The sequence below is a fragment of the Oncorhynchus mykiss genome, chromosome 8 (assembly GCF_013265735.2).
Source record: "Oncorhynchus mykiss isolate Arlee chromosome 8, USDA_OmykA_1.1, whole genome shotgun sequence".
NCBI classification, from domain to species: domain Eukaryota; kingdom Metazoa; phylum Chordata; class Actinopteri; order Salmoniformes; family Salmonidae; genus Oncorhynchus; species Oncorhynchus mykiss.
In genome coordinates, this window is record NC_048572.1 from 81495184 (window position 1) to 81518869 (window position 23686).

The following is a 23686-nucleotide window of genomic DNA, read 5'->3' on the forward strand; positions in this document are numbered from 1 at the left end:
CATATTACCTCAATTACCTCGACACCGGTGCCCCAGCACATTGACTCTGTACCAGTACCCCCTGTATATAACCACGCTATTGTTATTTACAGCTGCTCTTTAATTATTTGTTATTATTATTTGTTATTATTATTTGTTATTATTATTTGTTATTATTATTATTATTATTACTTTTTTTGTAGGTATTTTATTAAAAATGCATTGTTGGTTAAGGGCTTGTAAGTAAGCATTTCACTGTTGTATTCAGCGCATGTGACATAACATTTGATTTTATAGACGGGTTGGCTGACAACATCACGAAAATGTGTTATGATTCTGAACGGACAGATAGCTAGTAACAATGACAGGAAGCTAGCTGCCTTGTGGAGAATTGTAGGTGTTTTGTTTCAGCTCGTTGTATCTTGTTATTGATACCATGACTTATTTTTAGTAGTTTGACTGATGCCATGTCTATGCTAAATGTGGCAAAAATTCACCAGTTGGCTAATCAAAAACTGTAACAATCATTTTGAGAGACAAGTGCTCATTGTGCAAATGTATTTATGTTTTCAAACAAACATTTGGAGACTAAATAGTTGACATGTTGTCAACAATCTAATCCAACCCCGCCAGTTTTGCCCCATAGTTCTGCAGACCTCTCTATATCGGTATTAGAATCTCTTGAGCTGACAGCTGTTTTGCACGGTTTAGTTATGGCTGTATTCATCAAACTGGCATATTTTGAATAATGTATGTTTCCCCACCACAGAAAGCTATGGCATTTGGCTTTCACCCGGAATCAGCCTAGTGGTTAGAGGCGGGTAGCCTAGTGGTTAGAGGCGGGTAGCCTAGTGGTTAGAGGCGGGTAGCCTAGTGGTTAGAGGCGGGTAGCCTAGTGGTTAGAGGCCGGTAGCCTAGTGGTTAGAGGCGGGTAGCCTAGTGGTTAGAGGCGGGTAGCCTAGTGGTTAGAGGCGGGTAGCCTAGTGGTTAGAGGCGGGTAGCCTAGTGGTTAGAGGCCGGTAGCCTAGTGGTTAGAGGCGGGTAGCCTAGTGGTTAGAGGCGGGTAGCCTAGTGGTTAGAGGCGGGTAGCCTAGTGGTTAGAGGCGGGTAGCCTAGTGGTTAGAGGCGGGTAGCCTAGTGGTTAGAGGCCGGTAGCCTAGTGGTTAGAGGCGGGTAGCCTAGTGGTTAGAGGCGGGTAGCCTAGTGGTTAGAGGCCGGTAGCCTAGTGGTTAGAGGCCGGTAGCCTAGTGGTTAGAGGCCGGTAGCCTAGTGGTTAGAGGCGGGTAGCCTAGTGGTTAGAGGCCGGTAGCCTAGTGGTTAGAGGCCGGTAGCCTAGTGGTTAGAGGCCGGTAGCCTAGTGGTTAGAGGCCGGTAGCCTAGTGGTTAGAGGCCGGTAGCCTAGTGGTTAGAGGCCGGTAGCCTAGTGGTTAGAGGCCGGTAGCCTAGTGGTTAGAGGCGGGTAGCCTAGTGGTTAGAGGCGGGTAGCCTAGTGGTTAGAGGCGGGTAACCTAGTGGTTAGAGGTAAAAAAAAAGAAATTGGTTGCTACACAACCAACCCGTCTATGAGGTTCACACCAAAGATGTGTATAAACCTTAGGTGACAAACAGGGGTCGCTGTATTGAAGACACAAGGTGCAGCCATCTTGGTACTCCTCTTCAATTGTAAAACAAGATTTTGGAAGCATTAGAAATGTATTTATTAAATTACAGACACCTTAATGCAGACTTTTAAATTAGATTATGTGAGATAAACATACAAATAAAATACATTTTCCTTCAAGTATTTTATTAGAGTACTAATGTTACTGTCCCCACTACAAAAACAAATACTTCAATACATGTCATTTCGTATTTTAATTGAAATACTGCAGAATTCCATTCATTCCTATGGGAAGACTGCTCCAACTAAGGGGGTGCCAATATGGCCGACCGGTGGCTTCAAAGCCTCTGAATGGACAATATTTAGCATCAGCAATCCAGGGTTTATACATGTAATTTTGTATTTTAATTGAAATACTGTAGAATTCCATTCATTCCTATGGGAAGACTGCTCCAACTAAGGGGGTGCCAATATGGCCGACCGGTGGCTTCAAAGCCTCTGAATGGCCAATATTTAGCATCAGCAATCCAGGGTTTATACATGTAATTTTGTATTTTAATTGAAATACTGTAGAATTCCATTCATTCCTATGGGAAGACTGCTCCAACTAAGGGGGTGCCAATATGGCCGACCGGTGGCTTCAAAGCCTCTGAATGGACAATATTTAGCATCAGCAATCCAGGGTTTATACATGTCATTTCGTATTTTAATTGAAATACTGTAGAATTCCATTCATTCCTATGGGAAGACTGCTCCAACTAAGGGGGTGCCAATATGGCCGACCGGTGGCTTCAAAGCCTCTGAATGGACAATATTTAGCATCAGCAATCCAGGGTTTATACATGTCATTTCGTATTTTAATTGAAATACTGTAGAATTCCATTCATTCCTATGGGAAGACTGCTCCAACTAAGGGGGTGCCAATATGGCCGACCTGTGGCTTCAAAGCCTCTGAATGGCCAATATTTAGCATCAGCAATCCAGGGTTTATACATGTAATTTTGTATTTTCATTGAAATACTGTAGAATTCCATTCATTCCTATGGGAAGACTGCTCCAACTAAGGGGGTGCCAATATGGCCGACCGGTGGCTTCAAAGCCTCTGAATGGCCAATATTTAGCATCAGCAATCCAGGGTTTATACATGTCATTGGTTCACACAGCTATTCCAGGGAAACAACCAAGCAGCATGTGAGTGAGTTGGCAAAAGTAGCGAGGTAATGTGACACCTGAACACGACCAACAGCAGAAGGCACTGTAGAGCAGACAGCTGCCTGCCCAATACATTCAGCCTGTATCCTCAGTCTACCTGACAAATCCATTCAGCCTGTATCCTCAGTCTACCTGACAAATCCATTCAGCCTGTATCCTCAGTCTACCTGACAAATCCATTCAGCCTGTATCCTCATTCAACCTGTATCCTCATTCAGCCTGTATCCTCATTCAGCCTGTATCCTCATTCTACCTGACAAATCCATTCAGCCTGTATCCTCAGTCTACCTGTATCCTCATTCAGCCTGTATCCTCATTCAGCCTGTATCCTCATTCAGCCTGTATCCTCATTCAGCCTGTATCCTCATTCAGCCTGTATCCTCATTCAGCCTGTATCCTCATTCAGCCTGTATCCTCAGTCTACCTGACAAATCCATTCAGCCTGTATCCTCAGTCTACCTGACAAATCCATTCAACCTATATCCTCATTCAACCTGTATGCTCATTCAACCTGTATCCTCATTCAACCTGTATCCTCATTCAACCTGTATCCTCATTCAACCTGTATCCTCAGTCTACCTGACAAATCCATTCAGCCTGTATCCTCATTCTACCTGACAAATCCATTCAGCCTGTATCCTCATTCTACCTGACAAATCCATTCAACCTGTATCCTCATTCTACCTGACAAATCCATTCAACCTGTATCCTCAGTCTACCTGTATCCTCAGTCTACCTGATAAATCCATTCAACCTGTATCCTCATTCAACCTGTATCCTCATTCAACCTGTATCCTCATTCAACCTGTATCCTCATTCAACCTGTATCCTCATTCAACCTGTATCCTCATTCAACCTGTATCCTCATTCAACCTGACAAATCCATTCAGCCTGTATCCTCATTCAACCTGTATCCTCAGTTTACCTGTATCCTCATTCAACCTGTATCCTCATTCTACCTGACAAATCCATTCAGCCTGTATCCTTAGAGAGAAGGGATCGGCATGTGTGATGGAGGTGGGGGCAAGAAAAATTAATAAATCATAAGTCCTCATGACATGCATACCCACACACACACAGTCAGAGGGCCCACTAGCCTTCACACAGTCAGAGGGCCCACTAGCCTTTAGTCGGCCCTAAGCTAAATGTTTTAGCGGACCCCCTCTTGACAGTGGACAGAATTGTTTTGTTTTTTTAAAGCAGTTTTAAAGCAAGTTTGCTGCAATTCTACACATTGTGGGGGAGAGAAGATTTAGCCACTTTAAAACTGATTTCATGCAATTCTACTCATTTTGCCATGGGGCGGAGAAAAAGGTTTGCAGTTTTTAATATGATATCTGAGTGAGAGTGACTAACGATATCAAATGGTAGCCCCCCCCAGTAATTTGACCATGATTAGTACAGGTTTAAATAGCTGCCCACTAGACTAATTTACCAATCTAAAACATTTTTGCTGACATAAGAGAGAACTGTTGATACACAACCAAATTTAGAAAATTGCACCTTGTGTATTCTACTATTCGAACTCTCAATAGTAAGTTGAGACCCCGACTGAGTTCCTAAAAAATAAATACAAAATAAAATGTTTTGGGGTGATCGGGGACATACAGCCAGTTGCCCATCCCTGCTCTAGATAAAACAACTACAAATTAATGAATAGGGTTTCAAAATTCTGGTAACTTTCCTAAAATTCCCATGTTTTCCAGATATCCCTGTTGGAAGATTCCTGGAGACAGAGGAAATAAGCAGAACATCCGGAATCCTCTGACCAGGATTTCTGGAGAAAAAACCGCAACATATTTTGGGAAGGTTACCTGCATTTTGCAACCCTATGAATGAATCAATAATATCTTCATATTAATCACAGATGAACGGTACATTCCATGCAATGTCACAAGCCAAATGATACTGAATGGAATGTAATTGGATATCAGTTAGGTAAACCCATGTCCAGTGCTCTCACACACACCTGGTTGTGATGGTGCTGACTACAGTGGGACTGGGGATAGGTGCTACTGTGGAGTGGACCATCACCGTTTGTGAGGACATAGCAGGAACACTTTATATGTCCAGGAAAGAGGGGACAGACAGAGCAGTCAGACACAGACAAACAGAGAGAGAGACAAACAGAGAGAGAGACAAACAGAGAGAGAGACAAACAGAGAGAGAGACACAAAGAGGGAGAGACACAAAGAGGGAGAGAGTTGAGGGAGAGAGTTGAGGGAGAGAGTTGAGGGAGAGAGTTGAGGGAGAGAGTTGAGGGAGAGAGTTGAGGGAGAGAGTTGAGGGAGAGAGTTGAGGGAGAGAGTTGAGGGAGAGAGTTGAGGGAGAGAGTTGAGGGAGAGAGTTGAGGGAGAGAGAGCGTTAAGAAACAGCGAGTTAAGAGATAGTGTCACCTTCTATTCACCAACTGTCTTCAAGCCAAATGTTTAAACCCTTGCTTTGTTAACAGAATGACCTTAGTGGCGCTCAGTAATGATCAGAGGGTGACGTACGTGTGAGCGATGCCCACTTCCTTGTTGGGGATAGGCTGTGTGCGCGAGCGGTCTTGGACTCGTAACAGACGCCTCTCACGGGACCGTGGTCTGGGAATGCTACCTGTGATCCTCTCTAGCTCCTGTGAAGGGAATCGAAGAGGAACAGTCCCCAAGGAGTAAATCTCTGCTCATCAACGACATACATAAAACAATGGGAATATAATGTATGGACTGGTTTCCTGGACACGGATTAAGCCAAGTCCTGGACTGAAAAGCAGGCCCAAAGGAGGATGTCCATTGAAATATATTTTTAGTTCAGGGCTTAATCTGTGATGGGGAAATTGTCCCTAAATGTAGACAACGACACACAAGGCAGATACTGTACCCTAAAAAGGGACCTCTTAGCAGCCACACTCATCTTAGCTCTCTCATCAAGCTTGTCTTCGTCAGCTGTGAAAAGGGCAGAAAATGGATGACAATGTCAGATCACAACATAAACCACGTTTCCATCCAACCATGAATCAATTACCTGACGCATGAAAAAAAATACAAATCCCGACTGGGCAGATGGAAACACGAAATGCCGGTACAATTTCATAAGAAAAGACGTCAGACATTTTGTTTGTCGGTAAAAATAATTATGCGAGAAATGGCGGTGGGAAACTTTTTTATAGGCAAATATTGATATAAAAACCATATCAAAGGGAATTTTGAGTCGAGCGATATGTTGTGTGGTCCTCCCCACTAGGACTCGGGGAAAGCCTGCAGTTTATTAGGCTACAGATTAAATGAACTTCACAGGGTGCTCCTTTCCAATATATATATATATCAAGGGTCTTATTCTGGTGACATGATAATGGATGCTTGACCAATACAAATAATAAATCGCTCTTATCTATAATAAAGTCATAGTGTAGGTAGCCTACCCACACTGTAATTGCCAGCTGTTGGCTAGAGCAGTTTAATGGAAACACATCTCTGGAGGGAAAATGCGCATATTGTTTTTTGCAGATTTTAGAACATTTGCATGAAAATCTGTCACAAATTACTTGGTGAAGAGTATAATGCTTTGGAATATTGCTAGGATGCCAACACACTCACGAGTTCGAACCCCCATAGCTGTGTACCTCATTTCCCTCCTTCAGGGAACAGTAGTTAAATTCATAACTTTGTGAAGTGTTTGTGTGTGTATTTCCCTGACTGACAAAGTCAATTCATCTAGGCAAGTTTAGCTATTGTTCACCTCAACCCCATTAGATGGGGAGGCAACTATAAGATGTTTTTTTTTTTTCATTAAGAGTGTTATTGGTAACTAAATGAAGCAAATCTCCATGGATACTTGCCTTCTGGGTTCTGTAGCTCTATTGGAGTCATATGTGACCTGAGGGACAAAACAAAGACAAAATTCAATAGTGGTCTTTTTCTATAAGACACAATACAAATGACCCACAAGAGAACAAACAATCCAAGTATTGAGAGCTTAAAAATCCATCTAGCCTCCAGCATGTATCACACCCACTGGTGATCTTACCATATGTGGTAACCTTCTATATTATCCAGTCACTCAGGTCCTTCAATACCCATCAGACCCCAGCCATCCAGCCCTTCTGTTGAGGTGATGGCTACATCCTATACTCTGACCTATCAGCCTTCATCCACTCTGGGCTACCTCCTAATACTCTGACCTATCAGCCTTCATCCACTCTGGGTTACATCCTAATGCTCTGACCTATCAGCCTTCATCCACTCTGGGTTACATCCTAATGCTCTGACCTATCAGCCTTCATCCACTCTGGGCTACATCCTAATGCTCTGACCTATCAGCCTTCATCCACTCTGGGCTTCGTCCTAATACTCTGACCTATCAGCCTTCATCCACTCTGGGCTTCGTCCTAATACTCTGACCTATCAGCCTTCATCCACTCTGGGCTACCTCCTAATACTCTGACCTATCAGCCTTCATCCACTCTGGGTTACATCCTAATGCTCTGACCTATCAGCCTTCATCCACTCTGGGCTTTGTCCTAATACTCTGACCTATCAGCCTTCATCCACTCTGGGCTTCGTCCTAATACTCTGACCTATCAGCCTTCATCCACTCTGGGCTACCTCCTAATACTCTGACCTATCAGCCTTCATCCACTCTGGGTTACATCCTAATGCTCTGACCTATCAGCCTTCATCCACTCTGGGTTACATCCTAATGCTCTGACCTATCAGCCTTCATCCACTCTGGGCTACGTCCTATACTCTGACCTATCAGCCTTCATCCACTCTGGGCTTCGTCCTAATACTCTCACCTATCAGACTCTAGCCACTCTGGGCTACATCCTAATACTCTGACCTATCAGCCTTCATCCACTCTGGGTTACATCCTAATGCTCTGACCTATCAGCCTTCATCCACTCTGGGCTACGTCCTATACTCTGACCTATCAGCCTTCATCCACTCTGGGCTACGTCCTAATACTCTCACCTATCAGACTCTAGCCACTCTGGGCTACATCCTAATACTCTGACCTATCAGCCTTCATCCACTCTGGGCTACGTCCTAATACTCTCACCAATCAGACTCTAGCCACTCTGGGCTACATCCTAATACTCTGACCTATCAGCCTTCATCCACTCTGGGCTACGTCCTAATACTCTCACCTATCAGACTCTAGCCACTCTGGGTTACATCCTAATGCTCTGACCTATCAGCCTTCATCCACTCTGGGCTACGTCCTATACTCTGACCTATCAGCCTTCATCCACTCTGGGCTTCGTCCTAATACTCTCACCTATCAGACTCTAGCCACTCTGGGCTACATCCTAATACTCTGACCTATCAGCCTTCATCCACTCTGGGTTACATCCTATACTCTGACCTATCAGCCTTCATCCACTCTGGGCTACATCCTAATGCTCTGACCTATCAGCCTTCATCCACTCTGGGCTTCGTCCTAATACTCTGACCTATCAGCCTTCATCCACTCTGGGCTTCGTCCTAATACTCTGACCTATCAGCCTTCATCCACTCTGGGCTTTGTCCTAATACTCTGACCTATCAGCCTTCATCCACTCTGGGTTACATCCTATACTCTGACCTATCAGCCTTCATCCACTCTGGGCTACATCCTAATGCTCTGACCTATCAGCCTTCATCCACTCTGGGCTTCGTCCTAATACTCTGACCTATCAGCCTTCATCCACTCTGGGCTTTGTCCTAATACTCTGACCTATCAGCCTTCATCCACTCTGGGCTTCGTCCTAATACTCTGACCTATCAGCCTTCATCCACTCTGGGCTACCTCCTAATACTCTGACCTATCAGCCTTCATCCACTCTGGGTTACATCCTAATGCTCTGACCTATCAGCCTTCATCCACTCTGGGTTACATCCTAATGCTCTGACCTATCAGCCTTCATCCACTCTGGGCTACGTCCTATACTCTGACCTATCAGCCTTCATCCACTCTGGGCTTCGTCCTAATACTCTCACCTATCAGACTCTAGCCACTCTGGGCTACATCCTAATACTCTGACCTATCAGCCTTCATCCACTCTGGGTTACATCCTAATGCTCTGACCTATCAGCCTTCATCCACTCTGGGCTACGTCCTATACTCTGACCTATCAGCCTTCATCCACTCTGGGCTACGTCCTAATACTCTCACCTATCAGACTCTAGCCACTCTGGGCTACATCCTAATACTCTGACCTATCAGCCTTCATCCACTCTGGGCTACGTCCTAATACTCTCACCAATCAGACTCTAGCCACTCTGGGCTACATCCTAATACTCTGACCTATCAGCCTTCATCCACTCTGGGCTACGTCCTAATACTCTCACCTATCAGACTCTAGCCACTCTGGGCTACATCCTAATACTCTGACCTATCAGCCTTCATCCACTCTGGGCTACATCCTAATACTCTCACCTATCAGCCTTCATCCACTCTGGGCTACGTCCTAATACTCTCACCTATCAGACTCTAGCCACTCTGGGCTACATCCTAATACTCTGACCTATCAGCCTTCATCCACTCTGGGTTACATCCTAATGCTCTGACCTATCAGCCTTCATCCACTCTGGGCTACGTCCTAATACTCTCACCTATCAGACTCTAGCCACTCTGGGCTACATCCTAATACTCTCACCTATCAGCCTTCATCCACTCTGGGCTACGTCCTAATACTCTCACCTATCAGACTCTAGCCACTCTGGGCTTCGTCCTAATACTCTCACCTATCAGCCTTCATCCACTCTGGGCTACATCCTAATACTCTCACCTATCAGACTCTAGCCACTCTGCAGAGGTGATGGGTTGGGTCCTAAACCTCTTAGAGGACTTGCGGTTGTCCCCTGGGTTGATGTAGCGCCGCGGCCTCCTTGCCACACCACGCTCCCGATCAGCGCTCCCAGCAGCCGGATCTACTTCCATAGCAGTTAGCTCTACTTCAGTCAGCTCCCTTTTAGGGTCGTGATTAGGGATGGATATAACGACGGCGGCAACATAAAATGAGAATAATGTTGAGAGATCAAATGGGCAATTCAATACTGATGATGCGTTTAGTACGTCTTCCACAGCAATCCAGGTTAGAGCACGATCACGCCCCAAAAAATATTATCTGTCCCCAAAATCTGAGAATTTGTCAGCAGCCCAATTGTGTATGAACCCTCACACAGCACAACACGCAGCAACAAACCCCTCATGTTTGCCCAACAGGATGACAGAATGTCCAAGCAGGTGGCTTAACAAATAGTAAGTTACACCTCAAACAGGCCTAGATCTCAATATCATGTTTGACTATGCAATACACTGCCCTAAAATGCACACAAGCGCCAACACCTTAAGCCTCATAATAGGATGATGGTCTACATTAGTGTTATGTAATTAACCACATCAAACGTATTAAAGAGTCCATAGCTAGCCAGTGGTATCCATGCTGTTCCACCTACAGCTCTGGCTTCCTGTTGGCGTTCGCCAGGTACGAGTGTCGGAGCTGGGCCACAGAGACCCTGGTGTCCAGGGCTCCCACCTCCCCGTTGGGTAGCAATCCCATCGCCACCCCTCCCTCCCTGGCCAGCTGGGCTGCTGTCCTCTCCATGCTCTTGTCAGCAGCCGGGCGCTGGCTCACGCCGATGTCGGACATGGAGCGTGTGCGGACCTTGGGCTTGGGGGGCCTGCGTGTCTCAGCTGGCTCCATGCTACTGGGTTTGGCCTGGGGGAGGGAGGCGCCACTCTGGAGGTAGATGGCCGAGTCACTGCCTCTATGTTGCCCAGGCTGACACTGGCTCTGCTGGCGGAGGGGCTGCTGTCTGGGCTGGGCGTGGGAAGAGATCTCCATGGGCCTGGCTGGACCTGTCTCCTCTGTGTCCTGGATGTGGCTAGACCAGTGCTGTAGTTGCTGCTGGACCCTGTCCTGAGGCCTAGTCTCCCACTCTTTTGAGTCCTCCCGACTGGTTCTCCCCTCCCTGGTGCCGTAGCTCTCCCACTCCATGCCGGTTGAGGTGGCAGAGTCGTCCCGGCTGCCACCTGGGACCAGCTGGGGCTCCCCTCTCTGGGGCTCGTCCACGCTCTTCTCCCTGCGGCGGATGTCCGAGGGCAGCACGGCCTTCCTGCTCTTTAGCAGACCCTCAGTGAGGACCTCTTCTCTCAGCACCTGCCTGCCCTCCATGTGGGTCGTGTAGATGTGGTCGGCACTGATCTTCCTCCTCGGGGGCACCACCTCCACAACCAGGGGGTCCATGGGGGTTCGCTGGTGGCCCAAGGCAGGGCCTGATGTGTGGGTGTGTGGTACTGAGGCTTGGTGGTCTGGGATGTGGACGTAAGCAGGCTGGGAGGGCTGAGAGGAAGGGGCAGTCTTTTGATAGGTGACAAGGTCAGAGTTGTGACCGCGCTGGGACAGGTGGTGAGCTGTGGTGGTGTGAGCCCGATCACGCTGTCTGTTCACTCGGGGCTCTGGAGCCAGAACCCGCTCTGCTGGGACCATTTGGACTCCACTGTCATCTTTTGACATTCTCTCTCTTACTCTGGTTCTTAAAAAGGGGGAAGAATGGATGAACTAACTTCAGATATCAAAGGCTATAAAACAGACACCCAAATAAACTATAGTCAGTGCCCTTGTTGTTCCAAATGTCACCTTATTCACTTCATAGTGCCCTATGGGCCCTGGACAAAAGTAGTGCATTATATAGGGAATAGGGTTCCATTTGGGATGCACCCCAAGTCAACTATAAAAAAGTGATCAAATCAAGTGATTATTAATTTAAGAATGACATTAATCTAGGGTCAACAAACAAGGATATATAAGGACAACAGTAGACAAATAACATCCATCTGACTGACAGAACGGTGTCACAAGTTCAGCTAGTGACATCAGGCTCCATGTTGTAGTTCAATACTAATCCTTGTTGAGTCATCTCTAGCTCACTCTAAATTCTCTTGGCCAAAGTGTGAGCAAGCCTAAACTATTTTCCTGTTCAGGTCATGTTAAGCTGTGTCCCAAATGGCACCCTATATAGTGCAATACATTTGACCAGGGCGCTGGTCAGACCAAATAGGGAATAGAATGCCATTTGGGATTTATCCTTAATCTCCTCGTACACCACTAAGCCAACCCTAATTGATGGGCTGCTGCTTCATTTGACATGGAAGGAGTTTAAAGAGTATACACGCTACACAGAGACAGCACATCTCCATTTAGACCTAACACTTAACCTAGCGTTACTGGGAAGATCAGTCCACACATACCGGTCTGATAGTTCTATCATGCCAACCATCCTTTTCCCTCACGGCAACCTGTAAAATGGTATAGACTCAGTTTGATGCCCTCTGAAGACGCTTGGACCTTCTTTTGATGTTTTCAGTGGTATTGTTAACAAACACATGAAGAAAATGAGAATTAAAAACAGGTTCGACCGTGATCTTGCAGAGTTACTCCACCTCAAGAACGGCATTTGGCAAAAGACTCACACATACTCAGGCTGACTGGCTCTCATTCAAGCAAATGAGAAATAAGAGCACTCAGTCTAGTCATAATCCACACATACAGTAGCCTGAATGCGGGTCTGACAGTTCTATCATGCCAACCATCCTTGTCCCTCACTGTCATGTTTGGCTTGACAAACACTAACAGCGATGGAGTTGGCAAGAGCACAAACAGATGTAGGATCAGGCTATGCTACATAAGTTGCACAAATCCTATGTTGGTTTGAAGTGATGGCCACTTATACACCCGGGAGGCCAAAGTTAGTTACTTAAAGGAGCAGTTCTCTCTCTGTGGGTCTTACCCCAAGAAGTTCTGGAAAATGGTTAAAGATCTGGAGAACAAAAACCCTCCTCCTCACAGCTGCCCATGTCCCTTAAAGTTGATAATGTGGCTGTTACTGACGAGAAGCACATGGCTGAGCTCCTTAAATCACCACTTCATTAAGTCAGGATTCCTATTTGACTCAGCCATGCCTCCTTGCCCGTCAAACATTTCCTCATCTCACAAATCAAAGTTTATTTGTCACGTGCGCCGAATACAACAGGTGTACACCTTATAGTGAAATGCTTACTTACTAACAGTGCAAAAAAGATATTAGGTGGACAAGTAAAGAAATAAAAAAGACTGAAAAATAACAGTAGCGAGGCTATATACAGTAGCGAGGCTGTAACAGTAGCGAGGCTATATACAGTAGCGAGGCTATAACAGTAGCGAGGCTATAACAGTAGCGAGGCTATATACAGTAGCGACGGTTAGTCGGGCTGATTGAGGTAGTATGTACATGTAGATATGGTTAAAGTGACTACGCATATATGATAAACAGAGAGTAGCAGTAGCATAAGAGGGGTTGACGGGTGGTGGGACACAGTGCAGATAGCCCGGTTAGCCAATGTACAGGGGCACTGGTTGGTTGGGCCAATTGAGGTAGTATGTACATGAACGTATAGTTAAAGTGACTATGCATATATGATAAACAGTAGCAGCAGCGTAAAAGAGGGGTTTGGGGGAGGCACACACAATGCAAATAGTGCGGGTAGCCATTTGCTTACCTGTTCAGGAGTCTTATGGCTTAGGGGTAAAAACTGTTGAGAAGCCTTTTTGTCCTAGACTTGGCACTCCGATACCGCTTGCCGTGTGGTAGTAGAGAGAACAGTCTATGACTGGGGTGGCTGGAGTCTGACCATTTTTTGGGCCTTCCTCTGACCCTGCCTGGTATAGAGGTCCTGGATGGCAGGGAGCTCGGCCCCAGTGATGTACTGGGCTGTACTGCCCACCCTCTGTGGCGCCTTGCGGTCGGGTGCCTTGCAGTTGCCGTACTATACAGAGCCCATGCCAAATCTTTTCAGCCTCCTGAGGGGGAAGAGGTGTGGACCATGTGTGTGGACCATGTTCATTCCTTAGTGATGTGGATGCCGATTAACTTGAAGCTCTTGACCCACTCCACTACAGCCCCTCTGCATCCTGTAGTCCACAATAAGCTCCTTTGTCTTGCTGACATTGAGGGAGATGTGGCACCACACTGACAGGTCTTTGACCTCCTCCCTATAGGCTTCCTCATCATCGTCGGTGATCAGTCCTACCGTTGTCGGTAGCGAACTTGATGGTGGTGTTGGAATCGTGCGTGGCCTGGCAGTCGTGTGTGAACAGGGAATACAGGAGTGGACTAAGCACACACCAATGAGGGGCCCCCCCATGTTGGTGGTCAGCGTGGCGGATGTGTTGCTGCCTACCCTCACCGCCTGGTGGGCAGCCCGTCAGGAAGTCCAGGATTCATTTGCAGAGGGAGATGTTTAGTCGCAGGGTCCTGAGCTTGGAGGGGACTATGGTGGTTGAATGCCGAGCTGTAGTCAATCTACAGCATTCTTACATACAGTTGAAGGCGGAAGTTTACATAAACTTAGGTTGACGTCATTAAAACTCGTTTTTCAACCACTCCACAAATTTCTTGTTAGCAAACTATAGTTTTGGCAAGTCAGTTAGGACATTACTTTGTGCATGACACAAGTAACTTTTCCAACAATTGTTTACAGACAGATTATTTCACTGTATCACAATTCCAGTGGGTCAGAATTTTACATACACTAACAGGCTGACTACACTACTCGCTTCGCATTCGCTGAAAAATACATTTAGAAATCTATATTATCCAATTATTGCGCCAACGAGCATCTGCGTTGCCAAGGGCTAAAATAGAAGTCAGTTCTATTTCTGACGCAGATCGCGCTGCAAGACCTCTGAAAAAATAAAAAAAAGTGTAGACCTCCACAAGCCTGGTTCATCCAACGCCTGAAGGTACCATGTTCATCTGTTCAAACAATGGTACGCAAGTATAAACACCATGGGACCACACAGCCGTCATACCACTCAGGAAGATGATGCGTTCTGTCTCCTAGAGATGAACATTCTTTGGTGCGAAAAGTGCAAATCAATCCCAGAACAGCAAAGGACCATGTGAAGATGCTGGAGGAAACCAGTTCAAAAGTATATATCCACAGTAAAATGAGTCCTATATCGACATAACCTGAAAGGCCGCTCAGCAAGGAAGAAGCCACTGCTCTAAACCGCCATTAAAAAGCCAGACAACGGTTTGAAACTGCACATGGGGACAAAGATCGTACTTTTTGGAGAAATGTCCTCTGGTCTGATGAAACAAAACTAGAACTGTTTGGCCATAATGACCATCGTTATGTTTGGAAGAAAAAGGGTGAGGCGTGCAAGCCGAAGAACACCATCCCAACCGTGAAACACAGGTGGCAGCATCATGTTGTGGGGGTGCTTTGCTGCAGGAAGGACTGGTGCCCTTCACAAAATAGATGGCATAAGGAAGGAAAATGATGTGGATATATTGAAGCAACATCTCAAGACATCAGTCTGGAAGTTAAAGCTTGGTCGCAAATGGGTCTTCCAAATGGACAATGACCCCAAGCATACTTCCAAAGTTGTCGAAAAATGTCCTAAGGACAACAAAGTCAAGGTATTGGAGTGGCCATCACAAAGCCCTGACCTCAATCCCATAGAAAATGTGTGGGCAGAACTGAATAAGTGTGTGCGAGCAAGAAGGCCTTTACAAACCTGACTCAGTTACACCAGCTCTGTCAGGAGGAATGGGCCAAAATTCACCCAACTTATTGTGGGAAGCTTGTGGAAGGCTACCTGAAACATTTGACGCAAGTTAAACAATTTAAAGGCCAATGCTACCAAATACTAATAGAGTATGTAAACTTCTGACCCACTGGGAATGTGATGAAGAAATAAAAGCTGAAATAAATCATTCTCTCTACTAATATTATCCAGAGGAGTAGAGTTTTAAGTGTTTTTCACAAAATTACGGAAGATCCATCATGGTGGACCTTATGGGTCCCCGAGGCAACAGAATGTGGTACGTATGTACCAAATTTCATGAATTTAGGTCAAACTGTGTGATGGGTGTGACCTTTCAAAGTTAGCTTTTTCAATCGTTATAGCGCCACCATCTGGCCAATCAGTGTATTTTCCTTAAATGCCACATCTCTATGGCAAGAGACATCATTCACCCAAGTTTCGTCAAAATCGGACCGGTGCTGTCTGAGATATTACCTGTGACGTACGGACAGAGAAAGTTTCAGTCTCCTCCCTGATTTCATTGTGGGGGACAATCACTCAAGTGTGACCAAAGCATTCACTTGTGTGCAACAGGTTTACGATTCTCTGATAAGCATGTTTGATGACATTTGAAAGAGATTTTTCTTAACATCGTAAGACACTAAGTGGATGAAGCATGCAAAGTGTTGATTACAAGTTAAGCACCTGTTAACTTGGAGATTACAAAATTATTAGGGGAATGCTAACTATGATTATATAATATCCACACACTCTATTATAAGGGTATCCTTCGGGAGGATGGGTTAGGCAGGTGTTTTGGGGTCTACAGGTCAGACACACCCATACCGTACACAGACCTGGGTTCAAATACTATTTGAAATCGTTTCAAATACTGTATCTGTGCTTGATTGAACTTGCCTGGTACAATGAAACCAATAGAAAGGTCTTGAAAGCGCAAACCCCGCCTACCTGGCACTCCAGGCAGGCTAAAGCAAACATTGAAAGTATCTGAAAGGTTTCAAATAGTATTTGAACCCAGGTCTGCCCATACAATATGTTCCTACTACAGTACCTGGATGGCCAGCTGATAAGAGACTGAGAGGCAGCATCACCTTCGGAGTCTGTCTGGAGAGACCAGTCGCTCTGAGACAAGGCTGCCAGGCTACAGGAAAAGACAGACTGGGCCATTAGAACAACTACAGGTACCTACCAAAATAAAGGAAACACTTGAGTAAATGAGGAATACAAAGCAAACTGACAGCAGGTGCTTACACACACACACACGGTTCCAAAGTTAATTAAGCAATTAACATCCCATCATGCTTAGGGTCACGTATAAAAATGCCAAGTTGCCCATTATATTGGCTACCAAGAAGAGATCTAAGTGGCTTTGAAAGAGGGGTTTCAAAGGAGGTTTAAAGTGTGTGTCTCAGTCACCAGATCTCAATTGAACACTAATGGAAGATACCGGAGTGGCTCCTGAGACAGCGCTTTACATCACCGTCAACAAAACACCAAATGATGGGATTTCTCTTGAAAGAGTTCCACACACTTGTGACACCAAAATAGATTCTACGTGGTGACCCAATGGCCTATTAAGACACTTTGTTGGTGTTTCCTGTATTTTGTCACCAACTAATGACGAATCATTTAATTCCTCAACTGATTTTCTGTCGGCTAACTAAGTACTGGGGTTCCTACCGTTGACCTGTCTAACTGTAACTAAGTACTGAGGTTCCTACCGTTGACCTGTCTAACTGTAACTAAGTACTGGGGTTCCTACCGTTGACCTGTCTAACTGCAACTAAGTACTGGGGTTCCTACCGTTGACCTGTCTAACTGCAACTAAGTACTGAGGTTCCTACCGTTGACCTGTCTAACTGTAACTAAGTACTGGGGTTCCTACCGTTGACCTGTCTAACTAACTAAGTACTGAGGTTCCTCCCGCTGACCTGTCTAACTATAACTAAGTACTGAGGTTCCTACCGATGACCTGTCTAACTGTAACTAAGTACTGAGGTTCCTACCGTTGACCTGTCTAACTGTAACTAAGTACTGAGGTTCCTACCGTTGACCTGTCTAACTGTAACTAAGTATTGAGGTTCCTACCGTTGACCTGTCAAACTGTAACTAAGTACTGAGGTTCCTACCGTTGACCTGTCAAACTGTAACTAAGTACTGGGGTTCCTACCGTTGACCTGTCTAACTAACTAAGTACTGAGGTTCCTACCGTTGATCTGTTTAACTGTCCGTATCAATGTCATGGTTAAAGTCTGACGCAACACTGGGCCAGGGACACACTGATAATGTATCTCTGTGATTCTGTAGCAGCTGGTGTTGTGTCCTCCTCGCAGCCTTTCGGGCTGGTGTTTACAGAACATTTGATACTGTCGGATTAGAATTTAAAGGGCTTATCTCCAAAAGGCACATTAGACATTTTCTCTGCTTCTGTGCTGGAAGGAGTCTCCCTGTTGCAACTTGTGTTAAACTAGATGGATTTACGATTGACTAATCTATGACTGCTCTTTTCTTAAATTCAGCTGAAAAAGCCCATTTAAACCAGTCTAGCTATAATAAGTACATAGTAAGTCTAGCTACATCGATATACTGGGCGTCAGCAACAGTATCACATCCTGAGTCTGTCTGGAGAGACCAGTGGCTCTGAGACGAGGTTGCCAGGCTACAGGACAATGCATAGTATTTTGAACTGTGCCATTAGACCTATACAATAACAGAGCAGGACACAATGGGCATAGTGTTTCAGACAGGTTAAAGATCATTTAGCCAGGCCTAGAAACACTAGACTTAGCAAGTGTAGCGATAGCAGTAGGCTGGCTAAATGGTTTCGTAACAGGCTATAGTATCTGAAACGTGTGCTCTCTCCCCCTCTTTCTCTGGTCTGGCCTCAGGTCTGCCTCACAGGGCAAGCTGTGAAACCCAACCCACTGAACAACCCCCCCGTAATAGATAGTTCCCTCTACCCCCTCTCAAACCCACCCAGTACCCCGGCTAAGGACCCTGATGAGATACCCTGGCAGGCAGAGCACCTCCTCTATGAAACCAGAGCAGTGCTTAGCGTGATAGAACACTGTGACCACAGTCTGGATACAGCCCCTAAATGGCACAATTAACACACTGTTACCAAGGGCAACAACATACAGCAACTAATCCTTAAAGTGGTCAGTCAATGCTGAAAGCAACCCGATACAGAGATCGAACTTATCTGAGAGGGTGTTATTATAAAATGGCCATGACCTAATCTGAACTCATAGAAAACATTACTGATGACCTGAAGGTTCAAGCCTGACTAAACAGCAGCAGCATTCATTAGTGTGAGGGTGTCTATTTTTTTGGTATCTTATTAGGATCCCCATTCACTGTTGCAAAAACAGCAGCTACTCTTCCTGGGGTCCACACAAAACACGACATAATACAGAACATTAATAGACAAGAACAGCTCAAGGACAGAACTAAAAAAATATATATTTTTTTTTAAAAAGGCACACATAGCTACATATTAATACACACACAAACTATCTAAGTGAAATAGCGGAGAGGCGTTGTGCCATAAGGTGTTTCTTCATCTGTTTTTTAAAAACCAGATTTACTTTTCATCTGAGCAATATGAGTTCCATGCAATAATGTCTCTTTATAATACTGAACGCTTACTTGATTTTGTTCTGGATTTGGGGACGGTCTGTATTTTAGGCGTTTGTTCTTTCTACCAGCAACTTATTGGATGTGCATACAGTACATTTGAAACTCGATCCATTGATCAAACTCAATGGAGACAGAGGGCATCATAATAGCAAAGCGGATTTGAACTCACCCATGTCTGCTGAGGACAGCCTGAGCCTGCTGTTCGATGAACAGGTCCCCGGGGGAGATGCCGTAGGGCAGGGAGGCTCGGCGGGCTGTCAGGGGGGAGCTGGGGACGGCATCCACTCTGTAAGACTCCCTGGATGAGGCCCTGGATGAGGCCCTGGATGAAGGGGGACTGAGATGCTGGTCCAGAGGGCTGGCCTGGGGAATGGTCTGCTGGGGTTGGGTATGGAGGGTATCCTGTGGCCTACTGCTGGCTCCTCTGGGCCCTCCTGCCATTGTCCTCTCCTGGGCCAGCCGATAGTTCTCCAGATTCATCATCCTCTCCCGCTCTGAGAAGGTGGTGGCCCGGGTGGGCGGAGGGGCCTGGGTGGGCGGAGCGGTCTGGGTATGGGCAGAACCGTGGCCTGGGGCAGGAGCTTTGTCAGCCTCAGCAGGGTGAGCCTGCATGAAGACCCGGCCCAGTCTGGAGCTGTAGGGAGCCCTGCGAGAACTCTCCCTCCCTCCTTCTCTTCCCTCCTCCACCTCCTCTCTATCTCTGCTACTCTCGGTGACTGCTGGGGCCCCTCTGTTGGAGACGTCAGACTCTCTACGTGAGCGCGAGTAACGGGGGGAGTAGTCCATGTTGATCTCCTGATCCAGGACGACGCCGTAACGCTCAGAGAGTTGGCGACGGCGCTCGGCTTTGTAGCGGGCGATCCGTTCAGCCTTGGAGCTGACTGGGTCCACTGGGCCGCCAGGGAGGGATAGGACGGGCTCCGTGTGGGGCTGGGCGGCTGGTCCAGGCTGGTCCTCCGGTCTGGCCCTGGACCGTCTGTCTGGGGAGGACACCTGCATCTGTGGGATCTCCATGTCTTCTCTGCTGTAACGTTTCACTGTGGAACCAGAAGGAGGCAAACACACAGTAATGATGTGTCCCAAATGTCACTACTGCCTAGATCGTGCCCACGTTATGACCAGAGCAGTATCAAATTCAAAATCTGGACCTCGAAGCCAGTTCCACTGCTGATTGTCATTGTTCCCCTCTAAATCAGGGACTCATTTAGACCTGGGACACCAGGTGGGTGCAATTAATTATCAGGTAGAACAGAAAATCAACAGGCTCCCGACCAGGCTCCGGGTAAGAGTTGGATACCCGTGATATAGGGAATAGGGTGGCATTTGGAACACACCATAAATCATATGAACACAATAATATCCGAAAATCTTCGCATGACACGATGAGTTGGCAAGGGAGCAGAAACAGGTTGTCACCCAAACGTGGTCAGCATACATACCCATGATTGGCTCACAGGGGTCTGAGGCCCGGGCGTATCGTGGCAGGTCCTCCTCCAGGATACGGTTGACCACCAGGCCGGCACAGCTGGGCGTCAGGGCAGGAGGAACGTCACTCTCTATACCCTCCAGACGCCTGGCTATCCTCTCCTTCCTGCTTCATACCAGACAGGTGGATACAGAGATTACTGTGTTATCACATACTGAAACCGTTTGCTTATTTATTGAACCTTTATTTTATCAGAGAGTCCCATTGAGACCAAGGTCTATTTTGCAAGGGAGCCCTGCATCTCAACAATGCATCGGTAATACACTAACAAAACAAATAAATACAAATCATGAAAAACAACCACATTCTTCAAAAGGAAATCCCGGTTGGAAGATTCCCGGATTCAGAAAGGAATTAAACAGGACATCCAGAAATCTTCAAATCAGAATTTCTGGAAAACCTGGACATTTTGGGAAAGTCAACGAAATTTTGTCACCCTACTGTAGTATCAACATGAAACCGTCTGAGGTAACTATGACAGTGGATGAGGACTGAAAGGATGTATGGAAACAGTCTGAGGTAACTATGACAGTGGATGAGGACTGACAGGATGTATGGAAACGGTCTGAGGTAACTATGACAGTGGATGAGGACTGAAAGGATGTATGGAAATGGAGGGACAGAGGGAGGGTTGTCATTGTCAAGGGTTCTGAATCCACAAATGGAAACATACCTGTCCATGTCCAAATCAATAGAGACAACACTTTCAAAATGTTTCTTTAATTCTGAAACTGGGAAAGAAAAAGACAAAATTACAAAACATGATGGATGACAGTAACATTAGTCTATTATTGCTATTTTAAAGGATGAATCCCAAATAGCACCCTATTCCCTATCTAGTGCACCACTTTGGACAAGAGCCCTATGGGTCCTGTTCAGAAGTAGTGCCAAGGGAATAAGGTGCCACTAGGATGCAGTCCGTGTTCGGGATGCAACTCACCTTTGGGAAGGACTGCCAGAAGATTTGCGTCGAGATCAGTAGCACTCCTTACCAGCGCAGTCTTGTCCCGGAATGAATAGTCGTTCTGAAAGCTGAAAGTTCAGATGAATCTAGCATCATATTATGAGACTTGCTATTCAAGATGTACGGTGCCTTCAGAAAGTATTCAGACCCCTTGGATTTTTCCACATCTTGTTACGTTACAGCCTGAATCTAAAATGGATTAAATTGTTTTTTTCCCTCATCAATCTACACATAATGACAAAGCAAAAACAGGTTTTTAGAAATGTTTGCTAATTTATTAAAAATAAAAACTGAAATATCACAAGTATTCAGACCCTTTACTCAGTACTTTGTTGAAGCACCTTTGGCAGCGATTACAGCATTGAGTCTTCTTGGGTATGACGCTACAAGCTTGGCACACCTGTATTTGGGGAGTTTCTCCCATTCTTTTCTGCAGAGCCTTTCAAGCTCTGTCAGGTTGGATGGGGAGCATTTCTAAAGGACATTCAGAGACTTGTCCGAAGCCACTTCTGCATTTTCTTGGCTGTGTGCTTAGGATCATTGCCCTGTTGGTGAACCTTTGACCCATTCTGAGGTCCTGAGCAGGTTTTCTTCAAGGATCTCTCTGTACTTTGCTCCGTTCATCTTTACATCGATCCTGACGAACGATCGATCCTAGTCTCCCAGTCCCTGCCGTTGAAAAACATCCCCCACAGCATGATGTTGCCGCCACCATGCTTCACCGTAGGGATGATGCCAGGCTTCCTCCAGACATGACGCTTGGCTTTCAGGCCAATAATCTTGTTTCTCATGGTCTGAGAGTCCTTTAGGTGCAAACTCCAAGTGGGCAGTCATGTGCCTTTTACTGAGGAGTGGCTTCTGTCTCGCCAATCTACCATAAAGGCCTGATTGGTGGAGTGCTGCAGAGATGGTTGTCCTTCTGGAACGTTCTCCCATCTCCACAGAACTCTAGATCTCTGTCAGAGTGACCATAAGGTTCTTGGTCACCTCCCTGATCAAGGCCCTTCTCCCCCGATTGCTCAGTTTGGCCAGGTGGCCAGCTCTAGGAAGAGTCTTGGTGGTGGCAAACTTCTTACATTTAATAATTGAGGCCACTGTGTTCTTGGCGACCTTCAATGCTGCAGAAATGTTTTTGGTGCCCTTCCCCAGATCTGTGCCTCGACACAATCCTGTCTCGGAGCTCTACGGACAGTTCCTTCAACCTCATGGCTTGGTTATTGCTCTGAAATGCACTGATCAACTGTTGGACCTTATGTAGACAGGTTTGTGCCTTTCCAAATCATGTCTAATCAGGTGAACGCCAATCAAGGTGTAGAAACATCAAGGATGATCAGTGGAAACAGGATGCACCTGAGCTCAATTTTGAGTCTCATAGCAAAAGGGTCTGAATACTAATGTAAATAAGGTATTTATTTTTTGTTTGTTTATGTTCTCTTTGTCATTATGGGGTAGTGTGTGTAGATTGAGGAATTGTTTTTATTGAATCCATTTTAGAATAAAATTAAAATAACAAATGTGGAAAAAGTCAACTGGTCTGAATACATTCTGAAGGCACTGTATATACACATGTACAATGTATTCCAGTGTTCAGTAAGGTACCAACACAAATTCATACAGGATACATCTCACGTAATGGATATCAAATTACTCTAGTCATACATGTCCTTGTCTCAGACAGAACAACCTATAGGGGCAGGATCCCAGCTTGATATACAAGTACACCTCTTGGACAGGACGCTAGCCTAATCGCAGGACGCTAGCCTAATCGCAGGACGCTAGCCTAATCGCAGGCCGCTAGCCTAATCGCAGGCCGCTAGCCTAATCGCAGGCCGCTAGCCTAATCGCAGGCCGCTAGCCTAATCGCAGGACGCTAGCCTAATCGCAGGACGCTAGCCTAATCGCAGGACGCTAGCCTAATCGCAGGACGCTAGCCTAATCGCAGGACGCTAGCCTAATCGCAGGACGCTAGCCTAATCGCAGGACGCTAGCCTAATCGCAGGACGCTAGCCTAATCGCAGGACGCTAGCCTATCGCAGGGCCACAATCTATCTTCTTAATGCGGAGTGTCAAGCAGAGAGGAATAGGGTTAAATTTCTTGACTCTTTGGTCCAACTCAAAATGAGATGGAATGTCCAACCTTCCAATCTCAGGGCGGACACCAACCACAAGGCCACGGAGTTGGTGACGGTAATAAACCATTTGAAGGTTGTGAAGTCAACATCGTCTACTACTATTACTATATTCACTGCC

At 46.0% G+C, this 23686-nt stretch overlaps 1 protein-coding gene across 5 annotated transcripts in view; it reads right to left on the reverse strand.

Moving 5' to 3' along the window:
* Window positions 1-23686, reverse strand: part of LOC110531012 (supervillin) — a 107664-nt gene that overhangs the window by 46449 nt on the left and 37529 nt on the right. For 4 of the 5 annotated variants that reach the window (XM_036986472.1, XM_036986474.1, XM_036986473.1 and 1 more), the window contains exons 3-11: window positions 21413-21504; window positions 21146-21203; window positions 20426-20580; window positions 19156-20023; window positions 16399-16488; window positions 6612-6649; window positions 5654-5718; window positions 5287-5408; window positions 4761-4850 (exon numbers count right to left, since the gene is read on the reverse strand). In XM_036986472.1, coding sequence (XP_036842367.1) covers window positions 4761-4850; window positions 5287-5408; window positions 5654-5718; window positions 6612-6649; window positions 16399-16488; window positions 19156-20023; window positions 20426-20580; window positions 21146-21203; window positions 21413-21504 — 1578 coding nt within the window. Of the gene's footprint in view, window positions 1-4760; window positions 4851-5286; window positions 5409-5653; window positions 5719-6611; window positions 6650-9542; window positions 9716-16398; window positions 16489-19155; window positions 20024-20425; window positions 20581-21145; window positions 21204-21412; window positions 21505-23686 lie in introns of those variants that run through there. The other variant, XM_036986476.1, reaches the window with a different exon arrangement.